Source organism: Chiloscyllium plagiosum, unplaced genomic scaffold, assembly GCF_037043375.1.
Source record: "Chiloscyllium plagiosum isolate Xiang-an unplaced genomic scaffold, Cpla_swu_hap1 HiC_scaffold_4, whole genome shotgun sequence".
In the NCBI taxonomy this organism is placed as follows: domain Eukaryota; kingdom Metazoa; phylum Chordata; class Chondrichthyes; order Orectolobiformes; family Hemiscylliidae; genus Chiloscyllium; species Chiloscyllium plagiosum.
In genome coordinates, this window is record NW_028270142.1 from 128,685,005 (window position 1) to 128,699,896 (window position 14,892).

The 14,892-nt window shown below is 38.9% G+C and overlaps 1 protein-coding gene and 1 pseudogene across 1 annotated transcript in view; one reads left to right on the top strand and one right to left on the bottom strand.

The window, feature by feature from the left end:
• LOC122548886 (protein argonaute-2) overlaps nt 1-14,892 on the top strand; it is an 84,873-nt gene that overhangs the window by 22,833 nt on the left and 47,148 nt on the right. The window contains exons 2-4 of the mRNA XM_043687792.2: nt 6,007-6,196; nt 9,196-9,316; nt 14,060-14,241. Of these exons, the coding sequence (XP_043543727.2) occupies nt 6,007-6,196; nt 9,196-9,316; nt 14,060-14,241 (493 nt within the window). The remainder of the gene's footprint in view (nt 1-6,006; nt 6,197-9,195; nt 9,317-14,059; nt 14,242-14,892) is intronic.
• LOC122549628 (U6atac minor spliceosomal RNA) lies at nt 8,950-9,023 on the bottom strand (annotated as a pseudogene).

Here is a 14,892-nt window from a genome sequence, read left to right on the forward strand (position 1 = left end):
AGTTTGATCAGAGATTAATTTTTTTCTTATAAGGAACACATAGAGAGTGAATGTTCTAGATTTCTATTGGCTACCATCTCCCTGTTAATATTCAAAGTTTGGACATGGGAATTGGCCACCATCAAGATGAATGAATAACATTGTGCATAATGTCATGCGATAAAGAAGAAAGAATATAAATAGTTTAATGGCTAGACACTGCTGTATGCAGTGGTGCCTGGTAACAACACCAATTTAATCCCTTAGCTCAAAACAAATAACGGCAATGTTGGAGACCTGAAACAAAAAGAGAAAGTGCTGGAAAAAACCAAGCAGGACTGGCAGCTTGGAGAGAGAAGCAGAGTTTATGTTTTGAGACTGGTGAGTTCTGAAGGGTCACTGAATTCGAAGCATTAAGTCTGTTTTTCTATCCATAGATGCTGCTGGACCTGCTTCGTTTCTCCAGCACTTTATGATTCATTAACTTCCTTGATTAGACTTGTTAGTTTATCATTGTATACAAAGCAGGACTTTGCTAGGAGGAGCATGTCTTTTTAAGTTAGATAAGGACCAGTGAAGAGTACTGTTGAAGTTGATAATCACCATTTGCAGTAGGGGCCCACTAATTGCATGATGTACAATTTATAGAGGGATATTTTTGTTTTTTACACTATACTGTTCTAGCGTTCTTCATTTTTAGTAGCTGGTAGGTATTACTTTGGTCAAAAAAATGCAGATAGATTTTATGATTTTAGCCAGGAATAATGGTAAGTCTTGAAAATTATTTATATAACTAAATTCTAGATGTTTTTCAAATGAGAATTGAGGAAAGTGCAATGTTTAGCTTCTAATTTTCATAATCACTTGAACTGCAAAAGTTGTCATAGACTGCAGGCTTTACTTTTCTTTTAAATTCTTCATGTTCCAGTCCCAATTCACATGTCAGTAGATGTTGTTTCTTCATAGATACTCCCTTGGTTTCTACACTAGTGGGTTCTGTGGTGGCTGATGAATCCGATAGCAAGCTACAGACATTACTGCGGCATGGTGGCTGTGGTTAGTACTGCTGTCTCATGGCACCTGGGACCCAGGTTCTGATCCACCCATGGGCTGCTGTATTTGTGAAGTTTGTGCATTCTCCCCATGTCTGCAAGGGTTTCCTCCAGGTGCTCTGCCTTCCTCGCACAGACCAAAGATATGCAGGTGGATTGGCCATGCTACATTGCTCCGTAGTGTCCAGGTATGAGCAGACTAGGTGGATTAGCCATGGGAAAATGCAGGGTTACAAGGATAAGATAGAGAGGTGGGATGGGTTGGCTGTTCTTCGGCAGGTTGGTGTGGATGCGATAGGCTGAATGGCCTGCTTCTACTGAGAATGTGTGTAGGGAAAGTGTTAAGTTTTGAGTTTTGTGAAACAAGGGGTTCAGCTGAGCATGACTTAGATCAGGTAAGAACTTAGAGTCAACAATGGGATGCTGGAGGCATGGGTAATGGGTTAACAAAGTGGAAAGGCATTCCTTATGTAGAGCCATTAAACAATATTGGAAACATTCAGTAAGGTCAATTTAACAAGGTGAAATGTATTCATTATGTGAAGCCCGTTAAGGTTAAGAACATTCATTGTGTAACACCAAATTACTTAATCTTTTCTATTGACACTCGCTGATTGTAATGTCGCCCAATCAACATGTATGTTACCTTATCTGGATGTTCCTCCCTGTAAAATGACTATGTAAGTCATTAAGAAACTGCTGTTCGAGAGAGAAGAGCTAATGTCCCTGTGCCCATGGGCGATCATTCTCTCTCCTTCCAGGGCCCAGAATAAAGATGGAGGAGGTAAAACTACTGTCTCTCTGAGCGTTTTGCTTTGTCTGAGGGGGGGAAAATGGGGCAATGCTACTTTTTAGGTATCCTATGATTCTATGTCACGTGCAGTGATACGTTGAGAGGTTTGTGCGCTCTTTGCGTTGACTTTGCCTCTGCATGATTCTAAGTTTCAAAATGCATTTGTGCCTTCTCAAATAAAATCTCTACATCTGTCGGTCCCAAGTCAGGGGCTTCCACTGATCAGTGACGTGTTTGATTTCTACACTGTTGCTTTTAAGGGCATCCAAAAATCATTTCTGTCATCCTACTGGGAGTCACTTATGATTGAATTTTGAGTACAACAGTTGGTTTGGGAACCTGATAGCAGGCACATGACCCACATTCCGCCCAGTGGAGCTGGTGTACTGGACAAATTGGCTTGCATTTGTTGTTATACGGCCTTGCCCCATAATGAAAATAAAAAAAAAATGCAAGGAATAACACTAACTGCTATGTGTTGCCTTTTTGGGAACCTCATAAATCTTTATTTCTGCCTGCGATGTAGGCTTATGGAATATAAATTTGGGCACCATTCTCCGCCTACTTGACAATGATGTATAAGCTATGATCCTCGCCAACAGGACCACCACAGTCTGGCCCCATTGAAAACTAAATTCAGACAAGGCTGTGCCTTTGTACAAACTCTATTCTCCATCCTTTCTCATTACATTACTGCATCTCATCTTCAGCAAAATAGCCACAGATAGACATTATCTTCATAATAGATGGAAAAGTGCTCAAACAACCCTACCTTTAATCCAAAACTGAAGTCCAACCTCTATCGTTGAGCATCAGTGTGCAGATGATGTCATTATGGCCACTTACTGAGCTCTGGGCCATCGCAAACAATTCCTCTGAAACTTACAAGAAAATTGACAGTGCGTGCAATATGCTAAAAAGTGTGGACCGTCTTTTCATTCTCATCTTCTCATCAAAGGCTACCAGCTGATGAATTTTCCACATGCAGTGTGCCAGTTAACCTTCAGTCAAGTGAGGAATAGGATCTCAAAGTCATGTTTCCAGGCAATAGTAATCCCTGTTCTCCTGTGTTCTTCGGATCCGTGGATACGTATAACAAGCATCTCAAAGCAGTTGAGACATATCATTCTATCTGCATTTGCCAGATCCTTTGACAGGGAATATTGTATGTAGATCTGGTGATGGTAAAATCACCCGTAGGTGATCAGTTAGAATTGCAGAAGAAGTATAATTTTAGTACTGTATTAAGGCTCATGATATGACTATTAGTTGGTTTCCTGAGAAATAAAGCTAAAATAATTTAGTTTTAGATGTTTGTGTAGTCCTAAAACTCCTAAGGGTTTATAATTACAAATCCTTGAAGACCACAGAAAACCAAATTGATGAAGGCAGTAGAATATATGAGATTTGTGATTTTTAAATTGCGGCGTGGGATGCAAAGCAGTTATGTTAAACATTGATGAAAACACTCATTAGGCTGCAACTGGAGTTTTATGCTCAGTTATGTGCACTGTGTTTTAAGGATTTCAGGTTCCTATAGACAAGATTTACAAGAAGAATGCTAGAAATGAGAGACTTCCAATATGTAGACAGAAGCTAGATATCTATTCCTTGGAGCAGCTAAGAGTTTTAAATATCAAATGTTAATTTTCATATGAGAGATTTTGAGTAAATGAGAAACTGTCTTCACTGGCAGGAGAGTTGCTATTACATCCTTTCTAATAACATTTGACATTAGGGAAGTGTTATGCTAACTGGCAGATTGATACTGGTTTTCTTTGTTTCCTTACATCTTGAAATCCTTATTCAATAAGGCAAGGAGACAGTTTTTTAAGAAAAAGACCAGTCAGCTGTTAGAGAAGATGTAATATCAGAACATTTAGAAAAACATAATATAATTAAGTAGAGACAGCAACACTTGGTGAAAGAGAAATGCCTGACAAATTTGTTAAATTCTTTGAGGAAGTAGCAGGATAGGTTGACGAGCCAGTAGATGTAATATATTTGGATCTCCAAAAGGCATTTACTAAGGTACTACAAGTAAGGCTAAGAGACCTTGAATTGTCTGGAGAGCTATATTGAAGGAATAGAGGATTGACTTTCTAATAGAACACAGAGCTAGGATAAAGGAGGTATTGTCACCAGTAGAGTGCTACAGGAATTAGTGTTCCACAATTATTTACAACATATATTTATGATTGGATGAGGATTGTAAATGCGCTATTAAGGATGACACAAAATAGGTGGGAAGGTAAGTGATGAGGATGATGCAAAGAATTTAGAGGTATATAGACAGATTAAGCAAGTGAGCAAAAACTTTGCAGGTGGAATATAATGTGCGAAAATGTGAGATTATGCACTTTGGCAGGAAGAATAGAAGAGCTCATTGGGGTCCTTTAAGTAAATCTCAAAAAGCTAACATACAAGTTCAGCAGGTAACAGGGAAGGAAATAGACTGTTGGTCTTTATTTGAAGGGGAAAAGACTGCTTAAAAAAAGGAACAGAAACCGTGCTGGAGAAACTAAATGGAAACTATAAATCAGAAACATAAATAGAAATTGCTGGAAAAGCTCAGCAGGTCTGGCAGCATCTATAGAGAGAAATTAGTGTCCTCAGAAAAGGGTCACTCAACCTGAAAAGTTAACTCTGATTTCTCTCCACAGGTGCCAGACCTGCTGAGCTTTTCCAGCAATTTGATTTTTTTATTGCGGCGACACAGTGGCTCAGTGGTTGGCACTGCTGCCTCACAGTGCCAGGGACCCGAGTTCAATTCCAGCCTCGGGCGACTGTCTGCGTGGAGTTTGCACATTCTCCCCGTGTCTGTGTAGGTTTTCTCTGGGTGCTCTGGTTTCATCCCGCAATCCAAAGATGTGCAAGTCAGCTGAATTGACCGTGCTAAATTGCCCATAGTGTTAGGTGTGTTAGTCAGAGGTAAATATAGGGTAAGGGAACGGGTCTGAGTGGGAGTTACTCTTCGGAGGGTCGGTGTGGACGTGTTGGGCTCAAGGGCCTGTTTCCACACTGTAGGGAATCTAATCTAATCTAATAAAATTACACAGGGCTAGCAGCACCAATAGAAAGAGGAAGAGAGTTAATGTTCTGAGCCCAGTGACCCTTTATCACTGTATTATTTTGTTAACTCTGTTTCTCTTTCTACAAATACCATCAGACTTGCTTAGAAACTACTTTCTAATGGTGGTGCCAGACCTGCTTTGTTTTGTTTTTGTTTCAGATCTCCAACATCTGCAGTTCTTTGTTTTATAAAAATAGGGACATCTTGCTAAAACTATAAAATGTCCTAGTTGACTACATCTACAATATTGTGAACAGTTTTGGTTATCTTTATCTAAGGAAAGCCAGATTGGCATTTTGAGGGATTTTGCAGAAGGTTCAGTGGATTGATTCTGGGTATGGTGGAATTTTTTTATGAGGAGAGGATGACCATGCTGGGCCTGTACCATTGGAACTTAGAAGACTGATGGAAACTTTTATTGAAATATATAAGCCTATTTGGGGTAAGAGAGGTTGTTTCCCCTTGGGAGAGTCTAGGACCAAAACACAGTCTGATTAAGAGGTTGCCTAGTTAGGGCAGAGATGAGGAGGGTGAAGGGGGTGAATCTGTGAAATTCTTTATCACAGAGGACTGTCGAGACTCTAATCAAGGCTGAGACATATGTTTAATCAGTAGACATGAAAGTGGTTTGAGGATTGTCTGATGAGTCATGATCTCATTGAACCATGGAGCAGTCTTGATGAACTGAATGACCTACTTCTGTTTCTATATTTTATGGTCTTGTTGTCAAAATGTAGATATTCAATAATTGACATCAGCACTAGGAGAGTGATGTTTTTACACAGATTTATGATTAGGGATGCACTGCTTAGAAGCAGATTCACCAGTAAATTTTTATAGTTTAATGGATATATACTTGAAAAGACAAATTTGCGAGGCTGTGGGGAAAGAGCAGTGGAATGAGACACTTGGTTCTTATGAAATGCTGGCACAAGCATAAGTGGGCTAAATGAGTATTATTTTCTGCTTAGCTCTGAATTATTTATTTGATTAGAATTATTCACGTTTTGTTTATCTTGTTATAGATGCCAGCAAGCTTATGATGACTATCATTACAGTTTTGTGCTCAATCTATTTTTAACTCTACTACAAATACTTTTATCTTCTAGATGTACCTTCCCCAACACAACCTGTGCAGACGTTGTCAACTTTCAAACCACCTGTGAGACCTGATTTTGGTACTATGGGTCGACCAATCAAGTTACAGGCCAACTTCTTTGAAGTGGACATTCCAAAAATTGAAATCTACCATTATGATATAGACATAAAACCAGACAAATGCCCAAGAAGAGTAAACAGGTAATGTGAAATAATTAGTTTCCTTTTGTAAAGGCACTTATGTCTTAATACAGTTTCTCTGAAATGGTCCTTCAAATGTTTCACACAACTGTCAATAGCTCCATTTTAGTATTAAAAGATTTCTGAGTGGATTCTCCACAGATATAGTCTGTTCACCAGTTGAAATTAAAATTTGTTTCAGTTCTTACCACCAGGAATAAAAGAAATGTGATGTATGAAGTCAATATCTGCAGTGTGACCAACTCTTTGAAATAAAGTAGATTTTGACTGAGTAGTGGTGCTGCTCATCTCCATGGGAGTGGGATGAGGCACTTGTGACTGAGAATGGAGTTTGTCAACGGGATAAGGGTATTAAAGTAAGATTCAGTTGCTGCTCTCAATTGCAATAGTGCAGTACCTCTTATAAATATGAAAGTTAGTTTGCAAAATTATTTCATATACCTATTTTGATTTCAGTCAAGTTCTCCATACTCCCTGTTCAGGGAAGGCTCACTGAAACTTCTTTGTCCAAGTTGTCTGCACAGAGATTGGAGCAGTTCACGCTTCCTTTTTAGTTTCATTACTCCACTGGTTACAACATTAATTTAAATGTTTTGTTCAACTGTGTGTTTTATCAGTGTTAAGTTTAGAATAATATTCTTCAATCAGGTTTCTTTAATAAACAACAAAATTACTGACTTTTTTTTTAAGTCAAAGAAGATTGACAGACAGTTTGAAACATGAAGGTATATATATATATATATATATATATATATTTACCCTTCTAAATAAATCCCACAGATATACAAGTGTACACACCATTTAAAAAAAAAGTCTGCAGAGATCTTTGGAAATAAAAAAGCACTTTGGCCAATAATTAATTTTTGAAGAATAAAGGAAAAGGTAAGAGATGTTCAAGTGACTTTTAGTTGACATCCTGGCACACAGGCAGGTGTCACTAACACAAATAGTTGTCACTTGGATCTTTGCCACTGCAGTTTGTTCAGAGACTTCAGAGGCTTTTCAAGAGAAAAGCTGGATCAGGCATTTCTGTTAGCAAACTGAATGTTTCATAAGGGTTTTCTCAGAAAGGCAAATGATGAACTGGGTAGCTTCTTTGCCAGCAGACTAGCCTATCTGAAGTTCAGATGAATTTGGACAAAGTTTAACCTCTGACAAGGAGAAACCCAGACATGTGAATCCGAGCAATTACATTAAACCTGACTTGTAAGACGTATCTTTTTTAAAAGGTTTTTTTAAAGTGACTCCTTAAGTGATTTTTAAGTGAATGATTCACAACTCTTTTAAGCATGAATTGTTTAAAGAAATATTAATGAAGCATCTTCACAGTAAAATGCACTGTGCTGTACATTACTCCCTATAAAGATGGCAACCGTGGTACTCCAGGGGCTACAAGCCAATGCCATCTTGCAGCTGGGTGGGAGTACAGTTACATAATGAGATGTGGTTCAGTGAGCGAAATTATAGGACACTTATGAGTCCCTTTTAAAAAAAAAAGGGAATAGTTGGTTACTCGGGTGCAATAACTCAAGTGGTAGTGGATTAGTTTGCATAAAAGGGATAGCAGTGTAAAAGTAATAACCAGAATAATGCTTATTTTAAGATTAACATCACCTTGCATGATGGGAACTTGCAAATGGGATGAGTGTGTTTGCGTGGGTATTAACCACATTGTGAGTAAAGAAAGAGAAAAATGGTGGAAGTATGGGTTTGGTGCTGCTTAGCATTGTGGCAGGCAAGTCTGGCGCTGTATGGCTTCCATAAATTACTGTCTGGTCAGAGTCATAGAGGTGTACAGCACGGAAACAGACCCTACGGTCCAACTTGTTCATACCAACCAGATATTCCTAACCTAATCTAGTCCCATTTGTCAGCACTTTGGCCCATATCCCTCTGAACCCTCCCTATTCACATACCCATCCAGATGCCTTTTAAATGCTGTAATTGTACTAGCCTCCTCCACTTTCTCTGGCATCTCATTCCATACATGCACCATCCTCTGCCCCTTAGGTCTTCTTTATATCTTTTCCGTCTCACCCTAAACCTATGCCCTCTAGTTCTGGACTTCCCCACCCCAGGGAAAAGACTTTGTCTTTTATCCTATCCATGCCTCATGATTTTATAAACCTCTATAAGGTCACCCCCTCAGCCTCCGACGCTCCAGTGAAAACAGCCCAAGCCTATTCAGCCTCTCCCTAAAGCTCAAACCCTCCAACCCTGGCAACATCCTTCTAAATCTTGTCTGAAACCTTTCAAGATTCACCACATCCTTCCTATAGGAGGGAGACCAGAATTCTACACAAAAGTGGCCTAACCAATGTCCTGTCTAGCCGCAACCTGACTTCGGAACTCCTATACTCAGTGCTTTAATCAATAAAGGAAAGTGTACGAACTGTCTTCTTCACTATCTAATCTACCTGCGACTCCACTTTCAAGGAACTTGATCAAATAATGTGACCTCTAAGCTGGAATTTTTTTTTCAATATTATGAACAGATGGAAACAAAACTTAAATCTAGGTACCTATGATTCTTAAGCCATTGTTTAGCTTGATGGGTCATTACTTTTCAATAGTAATTTGTTGTGTAAAGTTGTTTTGTGATGTATGTACAATATGGAATTATACATTATACATGACTCTGAAAAATGCATAAGTCTCTTTTTCTAATCAACTTATGCAGCGATGTTATTACACACCTCTGGAGCCAATGGGACTTGAACTATTCAGGGTAGGGATGCTCCCACTGTGCTTCAAGAAGATCCTTTTATAAGGCCACTAGGACCCCTTCCATCCTTATCAACGAGAGTGCTGACCTGTCATACAACACCAAGTGCATTTCAGTGAATTTAAAAAAAATACACTGACTGGGAAGACATTTTAATTAAGCTTTTATAATAGAAGTAAACTGAAACAGCTTGAAAAGTATCATTTTGAATGCATAGATAAGTAATGTCTTTATCCAGTCAGCTGTGAAATGAAATAATTATTTTGTTTTTTAGAGAAATTGTTGAACACATGGTTCAGCATTTTAAAAATCAGATCTTTGGTGATCGGAAGCCAGTGTTTGATGGAAGGAAGAATCTCTATACAGCAATGCCTCTTCCAATAGGGCGAGACAGGGTGAGTAGGGTTATTTCATGTAATTAACAGTTGAATTAATTTGGTCAGCCCGAACATTGCGTTTAATATATACAATTGTGGGAAAAGTTAGTGTTGCTTTTCTATTGTCATAGTTCCAAAATATAAACATTGGTGGTTTCTATTCAAAAAGTTCCATATCCTCTAAATTTGAACAATATTGCGTGAAGATTGTGTACCAACACTGTTAGAGGGGAGGGAGGTGATTGCTACTAGGAGCTGAGGTAAATTATTACCTTGTACAGATTTTAGCGTTTCTCCTATTAGATTATCAGCTGCTACAATTGAGATTAATAAATTGTCATATTTTGGAGAAGTCTTTAAGATGAAATGAAAGGGGGAATGTAACTTGTTTTGAAGTCTGCCTTGTCAGCAAGCCTGGTGGTTTACTGTTACAAAATGTATGGACCGTAGATGTTTCATTGGGAAGAAGGTACAAGATTGTAATACAAAAATATGAATTAGGAATAAGCCATTTGGTCCTTGAGTTTGCTCCTCCAACCAATACTTCTAAGATGAGAGAGAGTTGGGGTCTGAAGGGTAACTAATCAGAATTTCAACTGGAGACAATGATCATATTATTTTAGGCTGCAATTCAATATGATGCTGAGAGGGGAAGGATTTCTAAGATATCCTTCAGCTTTCAGACAAGGTTTGCCTGCCAACATCTGGTGGTGAGAGTAAGAAAATACATGCAGTATGACCTTGTAGGAATATGTGTGGGAGCTCACACTCAGATTGGAAAGACAAAATTTATGTTAGATTGAAGTTGAATGATTTGCTTAGCTTTAGTTCGATGTGCAACTTTGCCTGGAGATTTTACCAATGAAAGACAGTTCTGGAGTTAAGTTTCCAACCTGGGAAAAGAAAAGATGGGAAGCAGACTGTTAGAGCCAAACTTCATTTTGGATTGCTTCTGCGTAAATTGAATGTAAACTTAGAGGACAGCAGAATGTAATTCTGATAGTTATTTTGATTGTGTTATTAATGCTATTCTGGAAGTTAAAGTATTGAATTTTCAACAAAAGTAGTGTTTAGTCAATAATGCGTTTAGCCTGTCACAGCAAGCATCTTAAAATATGAAATCATGTCATCAGTTCAGCTATCAACTTTAAGTCTGAATTTATTTTTTAAAATCAGTCTTTATACCGATTATGATACAAGGTGAAGATATTGAGAATTTTAAGTGCCAGTTGTTGCTCAGTGGCTGTACTGAAACTAACTGCTTTTATACAGCACCTTTTGATATAGTCAGACATCTCAAGGTTCTTGACAGGAGTGTCTCTGAAATAACGTAGCAATCACATGGAATATTAAAACATGTGGACTTGGTTAAAGATGGAGGTTGTGGTGTCTTAAGAGGGTGAAGAGTGAGTGAGAGAGAAATAGAGAGGATTGAGGGAACTCTAAAGCATGAGGTGTAGGCAGCTGAAATCATGATTGCTAGTCGTAAAGCCAACAAAAATAGTTGTGCATAAGTCTCTGTGGGATTTGAAATGGAGCCAAGGATTTCTGGCCAGCTTCCCACTTTAACCTTAAACAGTGGGCAGCACGGTGGCTCAGTGGTTAGCACTGCTGCCTCACAGCACCAGGGTCCCAGGTTCGATTCCAGCCTCGGGTGACTTTGTGGAGTTTGCACATTCTCCCTGTGTCTGTGTGGGTTTCCTCTGGGTGCTCCAGTTTCCTCCCACAATCCAAAGTTGTGCAGGTCAGGTGAATTGGCCATGCTAAAATTGTCTATGGTGTTAGGTGCATTATTCAGAGGAAAATGGGTCTGGGTGGGTTACTCTTTGGAGGGTCAGTGTGGACTGGTTGGACTGAAGGGCCTGTTTCCACATTGTAGGGAATCTAATCTAATCTAAAAAAGCAAAATACTGTTAGTGCTGAAAATCTGAAACAAAAGCAGAATACTTGAGAAACACAGCATGTGTAGAGAGAAAAACAGTGAACATTTTGAATCCAGTATGACTCTTCAGGAATTCTGAAGGAGTTACATAACATTTGAAATGTTAACTCTGTTTCTGTCTCCACAGCTGTTGCCAGACCTGAGTTTCTCCAGCATTCTGTCCCACTTTGCAATCTTTCAAAAATAGATGCTTACATTTACGTAGAGCTTTTATATATACTTGAAGTATTGCAGAGTTTAAGTTTGAATTGTAACATGGTAACAGGAAACTCTCATGAATAGCAGCATGATAGCTGAAAAAATAGGATTTCTGGGCTATCCCCTGCATTTTGGCCTTCAATCCATATTGCTGGGGAAAGCATCTTTTTTTTATTTTAAGTTGCTGTAAAATTTCCATCCTTGTTTTCAGATCCCTCCATGACATTGTCCCCCTCCACCCCTGTAATCTGCTCTCCAACATCCGTGCTTGTCTAATTCTAGCTTCTTAAACATCTCCAATTTTAATTATTCCGCTATTGGTGGCTGTGCCTTTAGTCTACAATACCCAGTGACCAACTACAGGATCACATCGAAGGATTTCCCTTTGTTAAACTTGTAAAGTAAGAAAGCAGACTCAATCAGTATCAACTAAACATTGCATCATAGGCAGTTAATACAACAATACAGAAAAGGTAACCCTCCTTAAACATGTAAACATGATTGAAAGCCTTACATAACATTTATGCTTTTACATCTCGTGTGTTGTAGACTGTAGGAGCTAGCCCAAATCTGCTTCCAAATTTGAATGGACTTTCATCTCCCTTGTGAAGGTGTAACATTAGATGTCTGTTCTCTCCATTTTCTCAGAATTATCCAATCGATTTCTGGTAGCACATTCTGACGGTTCCTTTTCAAGACGATGTGGGGATGAATTTTCCATATCCTTAACTTTCTGCAGGCCCCATCTCTTCAGCTTGGGAGGAATGAGCTTCCGTTTTTCCTGCTGAAACATCTGTTAACAAAAGCATCTGTATTTCCTATTGTGCAGAATACGTATTATTCTGTTTTACCTTGAATTAAGCAGGATAGTTTAAAACATAAACAATATGTAAAAACCATGCAGTCATAACACATCCCTAAATCTGTCCCTTTCTCTACCTCTGCTTACTCGCTTTAAAGAAGTTATTAAATCGTGCATCTACCAGACTTTTGGTCACCTGACTTAACATCCTCTTCTAAATGGGCTGATCAGCCTTTCAGAGTGAAAGTGGGCTAATACTGTTCATGTGTAGCACTTTCTCTGCTTTTATCGCATAATACTGAAATAAGTAGTGACCATACTTTGGTGCCCTTCTTTTCAAAGTTGATCCCTCAACAAGACCTGAGAAGCTATGCGCTGTGGATATAAACAAATCAAACAACGTCTACCTGCTGCCCATTTTCTGCCTGCTCATCCTGAAGTGATTTGTTACACGTTATCCAGAAATGCAGCATCATGCTGTAGGACAGGGCAGCATGTTGCATTGACTATAGGGCAAGACCCAGAACCAAGTTTATGTGCTCAAACCTAAATTCAATTAGATCTCATTTCACTTTAAAAATAAATGTGAAAGCTCAAAAAACTTTGTGGTGTTTCAAATATTTTGAGGAAATTTTCCAGACTCACAAGGTTTAATGAAAATCCAGAACACCAAGCAAAACTGGAATCTTTGATCACTACATACGAGCCTTGGTCTAGATTTTAAAAATTCCAATGATATGCCTCATGGTGATCTATTATGTTAAACACACAGTATAATTATAATTACCTTTGGAAAGTTATATAATCTACTTTCTCTACACTCAGTGTACTCAGGCTAGCACAACACCAAGGCTAGTACTCAGGCTAGTTCAAGTTAGCACAACACCAAGTTAAAATAAAATAACCCCATCTGCTCCTCACTTGCCCAATAAATTTGTGCTGTTGTTTCCCAACACACCAGCAAGTAGCAGCTAGCTGAATTTTGTATGGACTGGAGCAGTTCCAGAAGACTGACCATTGCCTCCTTGAGGGCAAGTAGAAACTGGAAATGAGTTCTCGCCCAGTCAGCGAACTGACATGCGGCACGGTGGCACAGTGGTTAGCACTGCTGCCTCACAGCGCCTGAGACCCGGGTTCAATTCCCGCCTCAGGCGACTGACTGTGTGGAGTTTGCACGTTCTCCCCGTGTCTGCGTGGGTTTCCTCCGGGTGCTCCGGTTTCCTCCCACAGTCCAAAAGATGTGCAGGGTCAGGTGAATTGGCCATGCTAAATTGCCCGTAGTGTTAGGTAAGGGGTAAATGTAGGGGTATGGGTGGGTTTCGCTTCGGCGGGTCGGTGTGGACTTGTTGGGCCGAAGGGCCTGTTTCCACACTGTAATGTAATCTAATCTAATCTAATCTAATCATGCCCTAAGTAAATAAACAAAAGAAAATGCCCATTGCACTATCCTTTTAATCCTATTAAATACATTTTTATAAGTAGCTTAGCATGATTAATATGACTGATGTATTGCATTAATCATTTGCCTGAATAAGTGAAAGTTTGTTAATCAAGGTTTGATACAAAATACAATGAATTAAGTGCAAAGTTGGACCCCCTTCAATTCCCATTGTGACTAATCTACTGAAGATTATTAATCATAATTTGTTTTTATTATAACCTCAGTACTTGCTACTTAAAGTTGATTACTGTTGTTATTATTTTAATATGGGTTCTGGTGATGTGCCTTATGAATAGATATTTTTGCACCTAGATTTGTTGTAGTTTTTATTGTCTTGTTCATCCATGTTCAGCATTTGATTTTTTTTCTTTTAAATAGGTGGAGCTAGAGGTAACTCTGCCAGGGGAAGGAAAGGACAGAATCTTTAAGGTGGTGATAAAGTGGGTGGCATGTGTCAGTCTCCAAGCCCTGCATGATGCACTTTCAGGTCGTCTCCCAGCTATTCCTTTTGAATCTATTCAAGCACTAGATGTAGTGATGAGACATCTGCCCTCCATGAGGTGAGAAGAGCCATCTAGTGACTAAATGTGGCATTTAGTAGATAAACTTTGCATGTGACTTTTTGGATGTGTAGTAAAAGGAAACCAGTATCTCTGTTACAAAATCACGAATGATGTATCTTACTGGTGCATCATTCCACAAACGAATCTCTTTCTTAATGTTCTATTACCAACTTTAACAGGTAATTATGGTTCTTTCAAGGATTACTGACTAAAGAAAATTATTTTCACTTGTTCACCACTGCCTGGGAATTTCACGAATTCTGTTATATAGCATTTAACCATATGTTTGCAGTCACTCAATTTAGACCTCCGATGGAAATGAGATATTCCATCTGCCATTGACTTCAGCTTTGAGAATCTGGATTGTCTCTGGATTCTCATCTTTCTTGACTATCTATTCCAGCAATTTATCCCATTCGACATAAAGTAATACTTCCTGATATCTGTCCCAGATTTTCAACAACACCAGTTTTCCTTCTTTTAAAAATACTAGGGGGTTCCATGTTTTGGGTTGTTTTTCTGCTATTCTGAGGTTCTCAATGATGCATGCCTCTTTGCCAACTTGATCAACTCATTCCTTATCATCCTTTGCTCTTGCAGCAAGGATCAACCTTGTGATACAGTCTACATTTCTTGTAGGATGTGTGT